The following is a 20,483-nucleotide window of genomic DNA, read 5'->3' on the forward strand; positions in this document are numbered from 1 at the left end:
GTGTGTTTTTTTTTTTTTTTTGTGTGTGTAAAATTTGCAAAGCTCTTTTAAAACCAAGCAACTTTGCAATTTACATCTTGGCCTCAAGAACAAATTGATTTTAATACTATATTTTACTGCTCCTTGCCTAGCTTATCTGGCCACCTCTGCAGACTGAGGTGGCCCATTTTCTTGGGAAGGAGCCCAACATTTACATTTCTGGCCAGCTTTAGTGCCTCTACTCGCAGCATGGGAGAGCGCACAATTCGGACCATGCCACTGTTCCGAGCTGTTGCGCCCCTTCCCCCACCCCCATCAAACCTGAAGCCTTGAGGCAGGGGAGCGGGGTGTTCATGAAGGAAGACTAGCATAACCCTCTTAAATTCCTTGCAGATCCCACATATTGATTCTTATTTTCTCCAGTGTGTATATTTTCCTCTAATGTAATTCTGCAAAACCCTTCCCATACCAGTATGAAACTAAACCCATGAAATCTACAGTAACCTTTTATTATACTCTGTATGAAAATGTTTAAGAGTATGCAACCAACTGTTGGAATGTGTTTTATTTTGGCAATAATTCTCAGTCTTCAGTGTGTACAGTGATGAAGCATAGCCTTTTATCAATGTTAAGACCGCTTGCAGGTGAACTGCATAACATTGATTAGCTTGTGACCATGGCGCCTAACAAAGGTTGGTATACATTGGGCAGCAAGTGAAGAAAGTTGCAAGCGCACACATCACCAATTCCTGCGTATCGACTGCATAGCTACTGACCAGTCAAGAGTTCCCATGCTAACTCATGTTCAGCACCTAACGTGCCCTCAATGTGCACGTCAACATCAGGACTGGGCCAGGAAGCAAAGAAAGAATGCCCCTCTCTGATGAATCGCCCCTCATATTATGTAGATGGTACAGACTGGCCCTTTATTCGCAACTTACCTAGAGAACAGATTGCAACAAGATGTGGAAGAAAAAAAAAAAAAAAAGCAGACAGTTTGATACTTTGGGCAATGTTTTGGGAGGGAGAACTTGGGTCCTAGCATTCATCTGGATGGTACGTTGACATGTATCACCTGCCTGAACAGTGTTGTAGACCAAATACTCCCAATTTTAGGAAATTGTATTTCCTAATGGTGCTGGCCTGCCCTTTTTTATAGCCTAATGTGTCCTGCCACACTACAAAAATTGTTCAGGAATGGCATGAAGAACGTTACAAAGACCAAGGTGATGACTTGGCCTTCAAATTCCTCAGATCGCAATCTGATCAACCTGTGGGATGTGCTGGAAAAGCAAGGTCCATTTATGAGCATCTCACCATTGCAGATGTCTAAGGTCCTGTAATTCATTGTGAAAGATACGCAAGACTACTGATCGGGTTCTTTGGTATTGCATGCTTTGAGGGGTCAAAGATCTTTTGGCACCACAAGTGACTTGTACAAGATTAGGTGGTTTTAATATTGCAGCTGGTATACAATATACTCTAAACACATCGGTAGAACTGTGATCATATTATAGTAACTCTTACAACATTTTGAAGCTTGAGGCTTTTGTAATCCAATGAAGGCTCCATGCAATGTCTTTATACATCCTCCACTAAGAAGCACAAATTATCCAAAGGCCTATTTATGGTTCACCTTAAGAGGCTGGCTATGAGATAACCGCAATGCAGAACATGACTCAGAATTGCTCGCACATCCCCGGCTTGGTGTGTGGGCTTTTTGCTGACTTGTTCTCCAGCTTAGATGTTGCTCATGCCATGCTGATCCTTTTTTTTTTTTTTTTTTTTTTTTCTCGCTTATTCTTAACTACAGGAATTCATTCAGATCTTCCGGTAACCTGCTGCTTGCTTGTGTTTCCAGATTGCCACAAAAGACCCATTGAATCCCATCAAACAAGATGTGAAAAAAGGCAAGCTCCGGTACGTGGCCAATGTGTTCCCTCACAAGGGCTATATCTGGAATTATGGCGCCCTCCCACAGGTAATAACAATCTATTGTAGCCACGAGCTTTGGATAAACTGGAACGTGGGCTGTGCTTCTGAACAGTAGTTGTGATGCCAAGTGCTGCGTGGCATTTATGGAGAGCGTCTTGTAAAATGTGTGTAAAGTGAGGCATTTGTGCCAGAGGATTCCCAACACAAGCGTATAATCAGGAAACTATTTTTATGACTTAGTGGTTTTGTTGTCGTTGGTGACTTAGTCTCCAGCTTCTATTCTTGGAGTTCTAGAATACAGTGCTGCTATTCCTCTACATCTGGAAAGTTCACATATTTGTTTTGCACCTTTTTTAAGACTGCTATTACACCAAACACAATCCACTATCCTGCCTCTGAAATAAAGACCTTTTGTAAAGGGCTGGGATTTTTCCATTCTGAGCTTTGGAAACGTGTCTGTTTGCACACACATAGTAAATTGCTAAGAGGTATTTTACCAAATATACCAAGGATGTAGAACGACCTGGGACATCCAAATATACATTACAGTACATCAAAGTTCTTAATACTTTGATCAGACTGTATGAGCCCACTGCCACATCACTGGGAACTTCAGAATGGGCCCCTAACATGTCCAACAGCTCCCAACACCATGCCGGTAGGAGGCGTGACCCATGGCCCCCAAAAAACCCATGCTGCTAGGCAAAGCCTCAACAGGTCTGAGCATCAATGGCTCACGCCCAGTGGTGGACATATCATTGGTGCAACCCATGCAGCTGCACAAGGGTCCAAGAGGTAAGGGGGCACATTACTACCTCCAAAGCAGGTGGGATTGTGCACTAGGACGAGCTCTTGGGCTGCAAAGGGCCCATATATTATTCTTGCACAGGGGCCCTCTTCTGTCTGTGCCCACAACAGAGGTTTGGTGTTCTGTGGAATTGGGCTTATACATTCAATGAAAATACGTTCACTCTTAACCTCTTGATCAGTTTTGTTTAGGTCTCCAGTGGCACAATAAAATATATAATTTTTTTTTGGTCTAATATTTAGTTATGTCTACGGAATAAAACCTGTCTGTGCAGGAGTTTTTGCCTGCAGATAAGCTCATCATGGTCGGCTGTCAAAAATATTGGGCTTTTCTGAGGAATACTGATAACAAAATTTGTAAGTGTTACTGAGCCTGATTATATGCTGGAAGGAAGATTATTAATATTTAAAGGTATTCTGACCTGAATACTAGATCTCCAAATGTTTTTATTTTTTTTTAATCTCGGCATGCAAGGATTTTATTTTTACATTACTTGAAATAGTCCTGAATATTTGGCCTAGAGGTATTGACAATCCCTGTACATCATTTATCAATTTTTAATGGTTCACTTGATGATTTCAGCATTTAGATTATATAATTTTATAAATGTACTATTTGGGCAGAAGCTCAAACTTGTACTAAATAAAATGTATGCCTTACACCTAGATTTAGTTCAGTACATGTGCAAGGCATATACTGTATTTTATTTAAAGGGCATCTGTCAGATCAGCTCACATTTATGGGTGTATACGCATTGTCACGGTTTTATATTTTCTATGTGTTGCTACATTACCTGTCACACTTCTCTTATGAATTATAATGCTAGATGCTCTGGGTGTCACAGAGCACTTAAAGACCTACCCAGCGCCAGCCCTTGTAGCTGTGATGGTTCACTTTTTTATTTCCTTGCTTGACTGCATCAGCCTCTTTAGGTTGATCGCCTGCCCACTGTGTGAGTGGTGAAACAACCTCAAGAGGCAATAGTTGGTTAAGTGATCTGCCGTCTCCTGAGCACTTAATGTCTCACTTGCATATTACCGTTTATTTGTTGCTGCCCTTAGGTTATGAAAGTGTAAATTGATTTACATTCCAATATGCTGCATGTCCATATATGCCGTTTTGGAGTGGAAGGGGGGAGTGAACTTCCTGCTAATTTCCTTTTAAATCCCAATTCTAGGTTTGTTGGTTTATAAGCTGTTTGAAGAAAGTCATAACCTTTTAATGGGGGGGGGGGATCTAAGAGATCCTGATCTCCAATTATCCAAGGTCTGATCCTTGGGTACCCCAATTTGACTTTATCATGGTGGACATTTACATGGCTCACGTTTGCAGTCCCTATAGTCTTCCATCCAGATGTACTCTTAAAATGTATGTGTGTCATGCACAGTAACTGAATAAAATGCCAATTGCACGTTTTTGGCTAAAAGTAGAGATTAAGCAAGTTACTTTGCAGGATCTGGTCCGGTAGCCACATCAGTAGGTGTGGCAGCCATTGGGAGCCTTCTCCTACATGCCAGTATCTTTGCTGCCTTTAGTAGGCATGGCGTGATGACGTGTGCATTGAACAAGGCCTATAAATCCGAAGAGAAGTTGGGGATTCTGGTAGGTGGTTAATAGCACTCCCATCCGTGGCTGCTGGACCATGGTTCTGCACATCGGTTTGCTCACCTCTATAGGTAAGATAACCTTGCTTACAATGGCCAATCAGAATTCTGCTTGACTAGTGCTGCACCAATTTGATTCTATTGAAGGCAATGTCTGATTCTTATGATCTGTTAAATACAGTTGCAATGTGCGTTTATAGGCATTCAGGTATTTACAAGCTTCTGAATGCCAAGAACCTGTTTATGGACATATTTATTTTTTGCTTAAAGGGAATCTGTCAGCTGTTTTTTTTTTTTTTTTGTTTTTTTTTACTACCGCCTCTCAGAGCTGTGCATGTAGGTAAAGAAACTGAATCCAACGATGTATCACTTCAATTACTGGGTGCAGCCATTCTGACAGTCAGAGCTTTTAGATTTAGCATGAAGCGTAGCTGAGAAAGCTAACCCTGCCCACACAGGCTCTGTGTACAAAGTCCATAGACATTGAGCTGCTTATCACAGGACTACTCCGGCAATGTTATTCTTAGTGATAATTCGTTCGGTTAGTAAACAGCAGCACTTTGACAAGTGACACATCCCTGTATTCTGTGTTTCATATTCTATTCCCTGCTGTCTTCAGATTACATAGCAAAGACCTGCTGACTGGTTCCCTTTGAATGCATGTATTTTGCTCAAAGTTTGGGTTTTATGAAAAATGTTGTTCCTTTTTGGATTTTCCAGCTTTGTTTCTCTGCACATCTATGGCTGTAGAATTTTGTTCTTATGGGGCATCTGTAATTTGATCATTTTCTGAGCTTTTTTTGACATCAAATTCTGCCTAGAGAAGTTCAGTAAGGGTATGTGGCATGATCCGGAATAGCAGCGGATGGGACGCAACTCGCCTACGCTGCGTTCTACATTGCAAGCACATTGGATGAGATTTATAGAAATCCCATACCCACTGTTCTTCTGTTTAACGCTTCGTAAGCTTCCCCGTGTCGATGGTTTGAGCCGCAGCATGTCATAAATGCGGTAAACCAGCATGGCTCAATGAACACGTGGCTTTAACTCCTATTTATTCGACATGACAGCACCACGAAAGAGGGGATCCGCCCTTTAGGAACAGGAAACCTACAGACAAAAAGGGCGGCACCTCTCCCACGCATCAGTTAGTTTCCTGTTCCTGAGGGGACGGGATCCTACAGATGGAAGTCCGAATGGATCCCAGGCCGACCAGCCGACACAGGTAGCGGGGAGGTCTCCTACCTCGGCCAGGTGCGGAGCTCCTGGAGACGCCACGGTGGTCCTTGCTGGGCTGCACAGCAGTGGCGTTCGCAGCAGGGAGCGGAGTCAGGAGGATATCCGCCTCCACTAGGACGAAGCCGCCGCCGATAAGTATGCCCCCGGGGTCTCCCTGCTCCAGCGGGGCGCGGTGGCTGGGGGTCGGTGTGCCGGCGCAACTCTGTGTCCGGGACCGCTGCAGGAGAATGGCCGGGCGTCCCGCGCGACTTCCAGTTACACAGGAAGTGTGTGCGGGGGCCGCGGTGACGTTGGAGGCGGAGCCTGGGGGCGCTTCCGGGTCAGCGGCGCCACTGCGCAGGTGCAGAAAATCCAAGATGGCAGCGCTCATCGGAACAAGCGGCCGGTAGCTGCGCCAGCTGGGGGGAGAGACCAATCGGGGGGGGGGGGGGGTTGGCGGCGCGCCATGTCTGCTGACAGGAGAAGGGGTATTTAAGCAGAGCCCAAGGGGGGTTCCATGCTTCTGGCCACATCATTGCACGCAATGATGAAGAGCGAACAAGAGCAGCGGCAGCAGCGACAATCATCACTGCCGCCCCTAGAGGACCTTCGGCACATCAAGCAAAAGAAAAAAGAATCGCGGGACAGTAAGAAGCGTGCCAAACTGAGTGACCAATCCAGTCATAAAAGCTCCTCCAGACAGATGGGAGCATTGACTGAGAAGGATCCCCCTCATTCTCTGGTACTTAATTGCTGCACTGGTAAGTGATCTATGTGAATGTTCACTCAGTGACAGAGCCTCCCTCTGTTTTTATTCTCAGGGGAAGAAGGCCACGAGTAAGGCAAAACACAGGGAATGAGCTCTGTGCATGCCCACTACCGGACTCATGCCCAAAAAAGTTGTGTTTTCCCCCCCCCCCCCCCTCCTGTATCCAGCAGACGGTGGCAGAGGAATCGCCCAAAATCGCTGCAAGCCTAAAAAACAGTCAGGGCAGAAATGAGAGAAACCCTAAAATCCCTGTCCCAAGCAGGAAGCTCAGGGGTTGTGGACCCTTTTGAGGCAGATTCTTCGGTGGAATGGAGAAATAAGGACTCCTCTGGCTCATCCCCCTCGTCCTCCTCGGAGGAAGATGATTCCTGTTGGTTCTGTCTACCATTAGACTGGGTGGACAAGCTGGTAAAAGCGGTGAGAGGAACAGTGTAGGTGGAGGAGCCCAAGCCACAGTTATCCATGCTCGGGGCTGGATCAGAAAAGGCAGAGGGTCTTCCCTTTTGAACGAAAAGATTCAGGAACTAACTCGTAGAGAATGGAAGAAACCAGATAAGAGAGGTTCACTACCACCAGCCCTCAAACATAGATACCCCTTTGATGATCTGGCAGCTAGCGCTTGGGACAAAGCCCCTAAATTGGATGCGGCAATCGCCAAGGCATCAAAAAAAGCCTCACTACCCTTCGAGGACATGGGGACCCTTAAAAACCCCCTAGACAGGAAGGCAGACACCTTCCTTAAAGGAACCTGGGAGATGCAGCTGGATCCCTAAGACCAGCAGTAGCCTCAACATGTACGGCCAGGTCCATGATGGTCTGGTTAGACCAACTGGAGTCTCAGTTAAAACAGGGGACGCCTAGACAGACAATTTTGGGTGCCGTACCAGTAATCCAGGGGGCCGCAGCCTTCCTAGCGGATGCCTCAGCTGATGCAGTTAGAATGGCCGCTAGGGCAGCAGTATTTTCTAATGCAGCTCGTAGAGCCCTGTGGCTAAAGTGCTGGCCGGGAGACATCCAATCCAGGTCAAAACTCTGCACTATCCCGTGCGAAGTAGAATATTTGTAAGAAACAGTCCTGGATGAGTTGCTTGATTAAAGCAGGGGACGACAAGAAGAAGTTCTCTAATCTGTGGTCCGCATCCTACCGACGTTCGTTCAATAGAAGGAAATTCGGTCAGGGAAGAAGGTGCAACCAATCTCCTAATAGAGACCGTCCCAGATGGGAAGATAGGAGAGGTACAGGCTTTTATGTTCAGGCGTTCTTCAAGAGAGCGAAAGAAACCTGGCCAATGACTAGCGATTCCTGTGGGGGGTAGACTGTCAGCCTTCCTCCTAGCATGGCTACAGATCACCAATAGTGACTGGGTCCGGAACGTAATATCCACCGGACTCAAGCTGGAGTTTAATTATGTTCCCCGGGATACCTTTAAACTAACTCCCTTACGATCTTCGTCACTTGAACTAACTGCTTTAGAAGCAGAAGTCTTGACTCTGTCTAAAAAAGGTCCAGGTGGAGGTTCCAGAATCTGAGAGGTAGAGGCTTCTACTCTCCCCTATTCCTGATCCAAAAGCCAGATAAATCATTTAGAACCATTATTAATTTGCGTTCCCTTAATGAATTCTTGGTTAACCGAACCTTTAAGATGGAGTCTCAGTTCAGCAATAAAGATGTTGTTTAAAGGGTGTTTCATAGCAGTTGTGGATTTGAAAAACGCGTACTATCATGTGCCTATCCACGCAGACTTGCAGCAGTTCCTGAGAGTGGCAGTTTCAGTGGACGGTTTAATCCGTCATTTTTCAGTTTAGGGCTCTCCCTTTTGGTCTCACAGCAGCCCCCCCCCCCGGGTATTTACGAGAATGGTGGCCGCAGTCATGGCTCATCTACGAGAGGCGAATATCTTGATTGTCCCATATTTTAGATGACCCTCAGGCAAGCCATGTCACTGTTGGGTTCTCTGAACTCATGTATGCCAGCAGTCAGGTGGGCGCAGTTTCACACTAGATCCCTTCAGTAGGATGTCCTAGTTTGCGACAGGGCCTTAAAGGGGTCTTTACAAGGTCAGATATCATTGAGCCCTTTGACCCTTGCATCTCTTAGATGGTGGCTTGACAAGAACAACTTATCCTCAGGGGTGCCCTGGGTGACTCGGATAACCCGCATAATAACCACAGATGCTAGCCCCTTGGGTTGGGGGGGCACATATGGGGGACATGGTGATCCTGGGACAATGGGACCCTAAAACGTGGACCTCGTCTAACCAGAGGCAGCTGTTGGCGATTGAGTTGGCAGTTAAACTCATTATGTACCTACAGGGTCATCATGTAAGGATCCTCTCGGACAACCAGGTAGCAGTAGCCTATATCAACCACCAAGGTGGAACACGCGCCGAGGCCCTGATGCGGATAACAGAACGTCTATTTCAAATAGCTGAGAGAAATTTTCAATTTTTAACTGCGCTCCATATCAGAGGGGAAAGACAACACAAAGGCAGACTTTCTAAGCCGCAGGGCGCTAAGGCAAGGAGAATGGGCTTTAACCCCTTCACCCCCAAGGGTGGTTTGCACGTTCATGACCGAGCCAATTTTTACAATTCTGACCACTGTCCCTTTATGAGGTCATAACTCTGGAACGCTTCCATGGATCCCGGTGATTGACATTGTTTTCTCGTGACATATTGTACTTCATGTTAGTGGTAAAATTTCATTCAAATAACTTGCGTTTATTTGTGAAAAAAACCGGAAATTTGGCAAAAATTTTGAAAATTTCGCAATTTTCCAACTTTGAATTTTTATGCCCTTAAATCACAGAGATACGGCACACAAAAAACTTGATAACTAACATTTCCCACATGTTTACTTTACATCAGCACAATTTTGGAACCAAAATTTTTTTTTTGTTAGGAAGTTATAAGGGTTAAAAGTTGACCAGCGATTTCTCATTTTTACAACACCATTTTATTTTTAGGACCACATCACATTTGAAGCCACTTTGAGGGGTCTATATGATAGAAAATATCCAAAAGTGACACCATTCTAAAAACTGCACCCCTTAAGGTGCTCAAAACCACATTCAAGAAGTTTATTAACCCATTAGGTGCGTCACAGGAATTTTTTTGAATATTTAAAAAGAAATGAACATCTAACTTTTTTTCACAAAAAAAATACTTCAGGTTCAATTTTTTTTTATTTTACCAAGGGTAACAGGAGAAATTGGACTGCAAAAGTTATTGTGCAATTTGTCCTGAGTACGCTGATACCTGATTTGTGGGGGGCAGAGCTCAGAATGGAAGGAGCGCCGTTTGACTTTTTCAATGCAAAATTAGCTGGAATTCAGATCGGACGCCATGTCACGTTTGGAGAGTCCCTGATGTACCTAAACCGTGGAAACCCCCTACAAGTGACCCCATTTTGGAAACTAGACCCCCCCAAGGAACTTATCTAGATATGTGGTGAGAACTTTGAACCCACAAGGGCTTTACAGAAGTTTATAACGTACAGCGGTACAATTAAAAAATCATATTTTTTCCACAAAAATGATCTTTTCACCCCAATTTTTATTTTCCCAAGGGTAACAGGACCCTAAAAGTTATTGTGCAATTTGTCCTGAGTACGCTGATACCCCACATGTGGGGGTAAACCACTATTTGGGCGCATGGCAGAGCTCGGAAGGGAAGCAGCGCCATTTGACGTTTTTGGCTGGAATTGAGATCGGACACCATGTCGCGATTGGAAAACCCCTGATGTACCTAAACAGTGGAAACCCCCCACAAATGACACCATTTTGGAAACGAGAACCCCTAAGGAACTTATCTAGATGTGAGGTGAGCACTTTGAACCCCCAAGGGCTTCACAGAAGTTTATAATGCCCGGGCATGAAAATAAAAAAAAAATCGTATTTTTTCCACAAACATGATCAATTAGTCCCCAATTTTTTTTTATTTTCCCAAGGGTAACAGGAGGAATTGAACCCCAAAAGTTGTTGTCCAATTTGTCCTGAGTACGCTGACACCCCATATGTGGGAGAAAACTACTGTATGGACGCACGTCAGGGCTCGGAAGGGAAGTAGTGACGTTTTGGAATGCAGACTTTGATGGAATGGTCTGCGGGTGTCATGTGCGTTTGGAGAGCCCCTGATGTACCTAAACTATTGAAACTCCCCACAAGTGACCCCATTTTGGACACTAGACCCCCCCACGGAACTTATCTAGATGTGTGATGAGCACTTTGAACCCCCAAGTGCTTCACAGAAGTTTATAACGCTCGGACGTGAAAATAAAAAAATCATTTTTTTTTCCACAAAAAATGATATTTTTGCCCCCAATTTTTTATTTTCCTAAGGGTAACAGGAGAAATTGGACCCCAAAAATTGTTTTGCAATTTGTCCTGAGTAGGCTGATACCCTACATGTGGGGGTAAAACACTGTTTGGGCGCATGGCAGAGCTTGGAAGGGAAGGAGCACCATATGACTTTTTCAACTCAGAATTGGCTGGAATTGAGATCAGACGCAATGTTGCATTTGGAGAGCCCCTGATGTGCCCAAACAGTGGAAACCCCCAATTCTAACTCCAACCCGAACCCCAACACACCCCTAACCCTAATCTCAGCCCTAACCCTAATGGAAAAATGGAAATAAATACATTTTTTTTAATTTTATTATTTTTCCCTAACTAAGGGGGTGATAACGGGGGGTTTGATTTACTATTTATGGCGGTTTTTATGTTTGGCAGCTGTCGCACGCTAAAAGACGCTTTTTATTGTAAAAATAGTTTTTGCATCACCACATATTGAGAGCTATAATTTTTCCGTATTTTGACCCACCGAGTCATGTGAGGTCTTATTTTTTGCGGGACGAGTTGACGTTTTTATCGGTACCTTTTTCGGGCACGTGACATTTTTTGATCGCTTTTTATTCCGATTTTTGGGACGCAGAATGAACAAAAACCAGCGTTTCATGAATTTCTTTTGGGGGGATGCGTTTACACCGTTCCGCGTGCGGTAAAATTGATAAAGCGGTTTTATTCTTCGGGTCAGTACGGTTACAGCGATACCTCATTTAGGTGTTTTTTTTATGTTTTGTCGGTTTTATGCAATGAAAACTATTTTATATAAAAAATAATTATTTTTGCATCGCTTTATTCTGCGAGCTATAACTCTTTATTTTTTCGCTGATGATGCTGTGTGGTGGCTTGTTTTTTGCGGGACAAGATGACGTTTTCAGCGGTACCATGGATATTTATATGCGTCTTTTTGATCACGCGTTATTACACTTTTTGTTTGGCGGTATGATAATAAATCATTATTTTTTTTGCTTCGTTTTTTATTTTTTAAGGGGTTCGCTAAAGGGGTTAACTAATGGGACAGTTTTATAGGGCAGGTCGTTACGGACGCGGCGATACCTAATATGTGTACTTTTATTTGTTTTTTTTTTTATTTTCAAAAAATGAATTTATTGGGGAATATTTTTTTTTTTTTTTTTTAATTTTTACACTTTTTTTTTTAATTTTTTTTTACTTAGTCCCAGGTGGGACATCACTGTCCTGTGACAGATCGCTGATCTGTCACATCACCGATCACTGTGACAGATCAGCGATCTGTCACAGGCAGTGCCGAAGGCTTCCTCATGCCTGCGCTTTGCAGGCACTGAGGAAGCCAGCTTCCTGCAGGCCCCCGTCGCCATCTTGGATTCGGGGGCCTGGAGGAAAGGAGCCCCCCGCAGCAGCGCTGCACATTGCGCTGCCGTGGGGGGCTCAGGGAAGCATGGAGGGAGCCCCCTCCCTGCCGATGCTTCCCTTTAACTCCCGGTACACCGCGATCATGTTTGATCGGGGTGTGCAATGGGTTATCGTGTCGGGGGCGGTCCGTGACCGCCCCTGACACATTGTGCCGGGTGTCAGCTGTGATAATCAGCTGACACCCGGCTGCGATCAGCGGCGCTCACCACGTGGGCGCCGCTGATCGCGGTAGACCTACTATCCCGTCCACGTTCATACGGGCCCGGGTACCGTGGACGGGATAGTACGTCGGATGTCAGGAAGGGGTTAAACACGGAAGTTTACAAACAGATTGTCCGCAGAAGGGGTCAGCCGGAGGTAGACCTCTTTGCCAGCAAGGAAAACAGGAAAGTAAAAAACTTCTGCTCTCTGAACCCCAGGGAAAATCCACTGGCAGTGGACGCTTTCCTAATAAAATGGGATTTCACCCTGGCATATGCCTTTTCCACCGTTAGCCCTCTTACATCTGGTAGTGAAGAAGATCAGGGAAGATCAAGCAAGAGCCATATTAATTGCCCCATTCTGACCCAGGAGGACCTGGTTCGCATGGTTGAGGACCATGTCAGTATGCGACCCCTGGGTACTGCCAAACCTTCCGAATCTTCTCTACCAGGGACCAGTCAACCATCCGCAAGTAACAGGACTCCATTTGACGGCGTAGAGTTTGAGAGGGCACTGTTGAGGGATAGAGGTTTCTCCCAAAATTTAATTAATACCCTTCTGAAGAGCAGGAAGCAGATTACTACAAAGATCTATGGTAGAACCTGGAGGTGTTTCCTGTCCACCTCTGAGTTTAATCTCAAGGATGGAATACCCATTAAACAGATTCTAAATTCCTTCAGAGGGGTCTAGATTTGGGTCTTTCCACAAGTACTTTAAAAGTGCAGGTTTCAGCCCTGGGGGCCCTATTTACATGTGATATTGGCAGCAACTACTGGGTGACTAGATTCATCAAAGCTGCTAGTAGATCCAGACCCATACACAGGGATAGATGTATACCATGGGACTTGAATTTAGTCCTTACAGCTATGACAAAGAAGCCATTCGAACCTCTGGATTTGGCCTCATTAAAGATTATGTCCCTTAAGACAGCTTTTTTGGTAGCAATAACATCTGCACGTAGGATAAGTGATATACAGGCACTTTCCAGGTTGCCCCCTTATACAGAGTTTTTACATGATGGTTATCCTAAAACCGGACCCAGCGTACTAGCCCAAGGTAGCATCACACTTTCACAGGACACAAGAGAGAGTTCTCCCTGCCTTTCTCCCTAATCCTACCAACCCTAAAGAGCAGAAGCTTCATGCGTTGATGTTAAAAGATGCCTACTAGAATATATCGGCTACTGATCCTTGGAGGAAAGAGAACGCATTATTTTTATCCTTCCAGGGTCCTAAGAAGGGGTTTAGGGTATCAAAACGCACGTTAGCAAAGTGGACTAGGGAGGCTATCTCTCTGGCTTACACAACAGGTGGCAGTCCGGCTCCACAGAACCTGAGGGCGCATTCAACTCGTGCCATGGCGTCCTCCTGGGCATTGAGATCTGGAGTGTCAATTGACCAGATATGAAAGGTGGCCACCTGGTCATCATTTTCCACCTTTTTTAACCACTATCTGTTAGATATGGGTGCCTCCTCGGATCTCACTTTTGGGCTAAGGATTCATACCAATTTAAAGGGAATGTGTCACCACATTTTTCGAGTATCAGCTGCTGGCACCGACATCAGGGGCTTATGTTATTATACTCACCGGGGGGGTGGTCCGGTCTTGGTCCGATGGGTGTTGCGGTCCGGCGCCTTCCATCTTCTAACGGTGACGTCCTCTTCTTTGCTGTCGTGGCTCCGGTGCAGGCGCACTCCTCTGCCCTGTTGAGAGCAGAGCAGAATACTGCAGTGCGCAGGCGCCGGACCGGCGACACCCATCGGACCTGACCGAACGCCAGGGTGAGTATAATCCTAACTCTTTTTTTATCTTTCAGGTTACATTGGGGCTTATCTACAGCATTTTCAGAATGCTGTAGATAAGCCCCTGATGTCTGTGCCGGCAGCTCAGTCGAAAAAAAGGGTGACAGATTCCTTTTGTTCTCAATGGAGATTTTTTTTCCTGCTCTGATCGGACAGGAAAAAAACAAGCAGCAAGCTGCGATTGCTTGTGAAATTCACCCGCGTGCAGTGCGGTTCCCTCGAATGGAGGCGATGGAGAAATTACTTTCTCTGTCTCCTCTGCAGCTGTGCTGCAATACTCTGCGGGAAGATCGGAGCACAAAGCAAGAGCCAAGGGTCCTTAGCATATCTCACCCTGTGCTCTGCATTGGATATGCTGCGCTAGTGTGTTTCCAGTCTTAGAGCTGGAAGAATTTGCATGCAGAAAACGCACATGCATTTTTAGTGTGTGTCCGTGGCGGACATGCATCAAAAAATGCATGTAATCCGCACATGACTAGATACATAAAGTTTTGTTAATGCCAAATACCAGGGAGTATCAAAAACAGAGCAGCTTTATTTATCACTTTCCAATAAGAGAAAAAGTGTCAAAAAATCGATAAAAATTCAATGAAAAAAGTCACGTAATTTACATAATAGGTGCACCATCAAAAGCTCATCATGGGAACATAGCCTTACATGAGTTGACCACAGATGATAGAGGTTGTCCACTACTTTTACACTGATGGCCTATCTTTGGGATATGTCTGATCGCCTGTGTCGTGACACCCAGCACCCCCGCCGGTCAGCTGGTACCAGTGGTGGCAACCACTGGCCGGAAGCACTTGCTTGCAGAGCTGGCCGTCTACTTTGTAGTGGCAGCAGGGTACTGCACATCTCGTTCCTATACAAATAAATAGGAGGTGGGTGTGCAGTAACAATCCCCAACCTCTACAAGGAGACTGCCAGCTCTGCAAGTAAGTGCTTCCAGCCGCCACCAATAACCGCTGATCTGGGGGGTGTCGAGTGTCGGACCCCAGCCGGTTGGACATTGATGACCTATCATAAGGTCACTTAAGTCATCAATGTGAAATGGGTGTACAACCGCGAATCGGCTACATGAAAGCTGATCGTCAGTTCTTTAATGGCCTAGTTTAGACAGGCCGACCACAATTGCATGCTCACAGAATGATTGTGAATACCATTATTCTATGCACATAAAATATCCTTCCATTTTTCAAATAGTTCTTAGAAGTTCTCTGGAATTAAACTGCTTGAATTGCTTCTCTTGTTATTGTTACTTGTGCCAAAAATATTGCTACTTTTTTCCATTTTTACACCAGTCCTAGTCAGCTCCACCAACTTTTTTGAAAAATGGGGGCCTGGGCAAACACCGCCAACAAATATCTCCATAATTTAGCCAAAAAAGTAGTTTAAGTTGTGACAGAAATCAACTCTAGTCCCTTTTATTGCAGTCCATTTTTTTTTTAGTGGCACATGATATTGACTTCTTACTCCAGTAACATGCTCCAGTCTTGATGAATCAGGATCCATGTTCTCAACACCGCAGGTCCTAGTTACACAGTAGGATGTGCTGCTGAGTGATTAATTTTAGGCCAGCTCAAAAATAATTTCACCCGATGAACAAGTATTTTGCTAGTTTGTCATGTGATTGCCAGCCTGTTCAGACAGATGACTGATCAATAATCAGGAACCGGTTCCTAGGAATGTGCTCGCTCCCACTGATCTAAATTGGCCTTTATTCTGCATGGCAAGAGAAGGGATGGGGTAAGCTCAAAAGCAGGCTTGGTTGTAGGATTCAATGGGTATTATAGCGGAAGAGCTAAGTAATAAAAGGCTTTGCGCAGGGGCCACAATCTATAACTGAAACCTCAAGGGCTTTTGTTATTTTTTAGAACTATTTTAATTAAATCAATGAAAAGTGTATTGTAGTTGGGGGGGAGGAAGGTTTCTAGCAGAAGTCATGATGTAGAGGTGAGTCTATTTCATCTGAATGCCACAGGCAAGACTTTGTATAGAAGTGTTATGTTCTAGGGCCAGTATAGATAATGAGGGATAGTATAATGATTCAGTCATTGAGCGAAGAAAGAGCCATCTGTAATCACCTGTTAAATGTTAAAGTCCCTTTGCAAAATTTCTTGATCCATAATTCCATAAGGAATTGTCATCACTGTTGTAATGCCTCATGAAGAAGGGTGATGCCTTTTTTGCTCTGGTTTTTTTTTTTTTTTTTTTTGCACCGTTTATGCAGGACATGTCTAAAGATTCAACACTTAAACAAGAAAATGTCTTTGTGGCACAGAAAAAGAAAGTTGATTCTCTTCTGTTCACACAGCATGGCGCCCCAATGACTGTTGAATGCCTGGGGCCCTGCTGATTGTGAGTGATTGTGACTGTAGATTAGGCTAGACATGGAAGCAAAAATAGTTTTCGGTTTTGGATGGTAATCACTAATCATAACTGCAGAAGACGGCACAAAGTATTTTTACAAGATGCTTTGCGTTACACTGCAGTCGATGGCAGTTGGGGAACTTGAGTTGTTTGTGGTCTTGAAGTTGAAGCACCACTCCAGCATTTTTCTTTATTACACTGTTGGATTGGTGCTTTGAAATGTTGTTCTAAACTCGCATGTCGCCGCCTTCATCGTTTTCCAGCATCACCCTCATCAGTCACTAGCAAAAAGTGACCTTCCGGCAGCTGCAGTGGAGCGACGCGCAGGTGGTCACTTTTCAGTACAAGTGTGAGAGCCTTGATCTGAGTCTTGTTCTGGCTCTCATAGACTTGCATTGTAGCTGTGCACCACAGGATCAGATTGGTGCCGAAAAGCTGTGAAGACACCGCAGGGTGAGTATATTACCAGGGCTGGGGTCTTACATTTAAAGCCTCCAGCGCTGAAAAAAACGATATACTGGAGTGGTGCTTTAAGATTTCCAGAGAGCACAATTGCTAATCATGGAGACTCTCTGCATGGAGTTCACAAGCAAACACACACAGCACAGGTCCACCCTGAGGTGTCCAAAAGATCTCAACTTGTGGACCACATTGACAGTTGTGATTTTCTTTTGATGTAAAAGATGGCACCTGTCCTATGCCCAGAGCCAGTTTTAGACAAAGTGGAGCCCTGGGCAAAAGATAAGTAGGGCCACCAAGGCTAACCTATTGCACCATCATGCAAAATCCTTTTTTATGGTGCATTTACAGGAGCTGATTTCAGACCCTTAAACAAATGCAATCGATTATATTAAAGTTATCCGCTGCTTGTGTATCGACCTCTTTACACATGCCGATGAAGAATGATGGGGATAGACTGATCACGAATAGATTTTTTTTTTTTTTTTTTCTTCTTTTTTTTCTTTTTTTAAATGACCATCCATATCGTGTCATCGGCAGCATGTCTCGTTTACACTGGACCATGTCTTGTCAAGAACATTGGTCCTGATTCTTTAACATGGACAGCGCGTCCGGGGCCACTGGAGTAAGATTCCCCTAATTCACGAAAAGATGCACAGCACTTAATTTTTCAATGTAATCTGAGAACATCATAATGTAGAAATGGAGACCCTTATTTCTGCAATGTGTCACTTACTGAGCTACTTGCTGCAGTTTTTATAGTCACCGTTTTTTCAGGAAGAGACTGTCAATGAAGGACTAACCTGCTGGCCATGTATTCCTTTTATATCAATGAGCTCTTTTTATCCTACACCACCGATTGGCATCTTTCTGCCTATGCGCACTAAAAGCTGCCAATCAGTGGTGTGGGCGGGGTTATACAGAGCTCAGCATACAGAAAACTTCCAGAGAAAACAGGGATTTTAAAATAATTTAAAAAAAAAAATACAGCAAGCAGCTCAATAAGTGATTCATGACTAGAATCTGGGCCTCTGCACAGCAATACTTGGTTTTTCCTGACTTGTTTGCTTTAGTAAATGGTTGTATTCCATGTGAGATGACCATTCTGGAGCCTATTCTCTTTGAACTCTGCGTTGTGCGGTTTCTTTTTGCCATTTCATCTAGATACGCATGATTAATGTAACAACTTTTCTTGTCAATCAGAAGATGGCAATTGGGGACCGGAGAAGTTCGGGGAAGAGCAGAAGATGGCAGCTTGTAAATACAATACTAGGGGCAAGGAACTTGCATTAGTGGCATCAATAATTAAAAAATGCTGGCGTGTTGCTTTAAGGTTTCCTTGTAACTAGACTTCCTGTCTTGAGTCCACAATTGGTTTATTCATATTTACATGGCGTACTGGAGATTTTGCTATTTATAATATAATTTAATAAATCTTATTGTAATGAATTGTAGATGTATACTTTCAGGCGTGTTAAGACGTCATCCAATTAAAGGCATGAAAAAAATACTATGATCATGCAATGTTATTTTAAAAAAGCTCAACCATAACGTCTGTTGTAGGCTCACCGTAATGGGGGAGGAGGGCGATTACCAGTAAATGATTTGTAGTGGTATCCTTTGATTGTAAGATGAAGTTATTATTGACCCACAGTATGGATTATTACTACTGTAGATCAGAATGAGTACAACTGCCAAAATGAGGTCATTGTCTACTGCTGAAATGGAGCAGTGGTCAAGCATGTGGTGTTGCTGAACCATTCCATCTCCATGGGATTGCCGTAGATAGCCCAGTCCTGTACTGGATGGAGCACTGGTGCCTGTGTGCTGATACCAAGGCATTGTAATAGGTATGTGGTCCTGATACTCTAGACACTACTCTGACCTCAATTCTAGAAAAAAAGCAATTAAAGCATAGATTGTGCAAGAATAGGTTTGTAGTTGTACATTACAAACAAATCTGTGTGGGTATAGCTAGCAGAGCATTCTTTTCACCAATTCCTGGCAGATTATATAACAAAAATCTGCTGACAGATTGCCTTTAAATGCTGAGGGAAGCATAATGACGAGCTCAGACACTGACTCCAGCAATGTGTCACTTACTGGGCTGTGTGTTGAATGCAATCAGTGCTTTATCTATCACTGTGGACTAGCTGCCCATGTGCATCCTGTTCAAACCACGCCCCCAGCACTGATGAGCAGCTGGCTGTCAATGTGCAATGTACTCAGAAAGCTGCTAATTAGTATTGTAAGTGCACTCGGCTTTCTGAGCTCTGCTAGATCTATAGCAGAGAAAACTTTTGATCATATAACTATAACTACTGCACCCAGTAAAGTAAGTAATACATTGCTGGCATCAAGGCATCTTTCCCTACCTTATGCTGCTCTCAGAGGTAGCAGATTCCCTTTTTTAAATAAATTTTTTTGCAAGAAAAAAAAAAACAAAAACCTAACCTGAGCAGGATATTGTAGGCTGAAACTCGTGAAATTAATGAAGGACATTACCTAGAACTCCTCTTGCCATCTACATTGTCTTATTTACTGTTTATATAAAGTGGAAACGATTTTTCGTGGAGCTGAAATATGGTACATATCGATAATTTCTCTTTGAAAACCGCAAATGCTGAATTTGACCCATAATTGGATAATTGAGAAAATAACCAGCTGTTCTTTCTTTTAGACTTGGGAAAATCCATCTCACGTTGACGTGAACACTGGATTTGGGGGTGATAATGACCCTATTGACGTATGCGACATTGGGACCAAGGTAATAGAATGTACTTCTGTATGGTAAAAGTCTAATATAGGAGATTGAACTTTGCTGATTGAATGTTTGTCGTGTTGGAGAAGCCAATTATGGCTCGTTGGCAGGACTAGAGGACCGTGAACTTTTTTTTTTTTGTGTAGATCTCAACGTTTTGACGCTTCTGAAAATCTGCACGATTAGTCTATGTGCCCACGTTGCGTTTAAATCCGGACACTGAAAACCGGACTCCTTCCCAGAAATCGCGCGATTTTACCGCGATTGTGCCGTGATTTTCGCGTGCGATATTCAAGCACTTTCCAAGCGATTTGAAGCAACGCTTGGAAAGTGACAGGTTGGTCACACTCGTCAAACAGTGTTTGACAAGTGTGAGCAGGTTTTTACTATTGAGGCTGCCTATGCGGCATCAATAGTAAAAGAAAGAGAATGTAAAAAAATAATTGAATAAAAAATCGGGGTATATTTACCTTCCGACGTCCCGCGCAGTCTCAGCGACGCTCCCGTTCCCAGCGATGCCTTGCGAGACCTGTGATGACGTTGGTCTCACGTTGCTATAGTGACCTCACGAGACCGGTAGAGTCACGCGAGACTCCGTCATGACAGGGCAAGGCATTACTGGGAACGCTGAGGCCCGGGAAAGCAAGGCAACGGTAAATACACCCCGATTTTTTTTTTTTTTTTTTTTTTTTTTTTTTTTTTTTACAGGGGTATGGTACCCAGTGCCTGGAGGACAGTCTCTTCTCCTCCACACCGTGGGTACCAACCGCACATGAGACGCTTAACTTCGTGCATGGTGGGCATAGCCACATGCGGGAAGTAAGCGATTCTCATGCATTCCTA

General features: G+C 44.2%; 1 protein-coding gene across 2 annotated transcripts in view; it reads left to right on the forward strand.

Moving 5' to 3' along the window:
* PPA1 (inorganic pyrophosphatase 1) overlaps positions 1-20,483 on the forward strand; it is a 102,618-nt gene that overhangs the window by 51,302 nt on the left and 30,833 nt on the right. For both annotated transcript variants that reach the window (XM_073585795.1, XM_073585796.1), the window contains 2 exons: positions 1,841-1,960; positions 19,560-19,646. In XM_073585795.1, the coding sequence (XP_073441896.1) occupies positions 1,841-1,960; positions 19,560-19,646 (207 nt within the window). The remainder of the gene's footprint in view (positions 1-1,840; positions 1,961-19,559; positions 19,647-20,483) is intronic.

This window comes from Dendrobates tinctorius, unplaced genomic scaffold, assembly GCF_039654945.1.
Source record: "Dendrobates tinctorius isolate UK_male_01 unplaced genomic scaffold, ASM3965494v1 ptg000089l, whole genome shotgun sequence".
In the NCBI taxonomy this organism is placed as follows: Eukaryota; Metazoa; Chordata; class Amphibia; order Anura; family Dendrobatidae; genus Dendrobates; species Dendrobates tinctorius.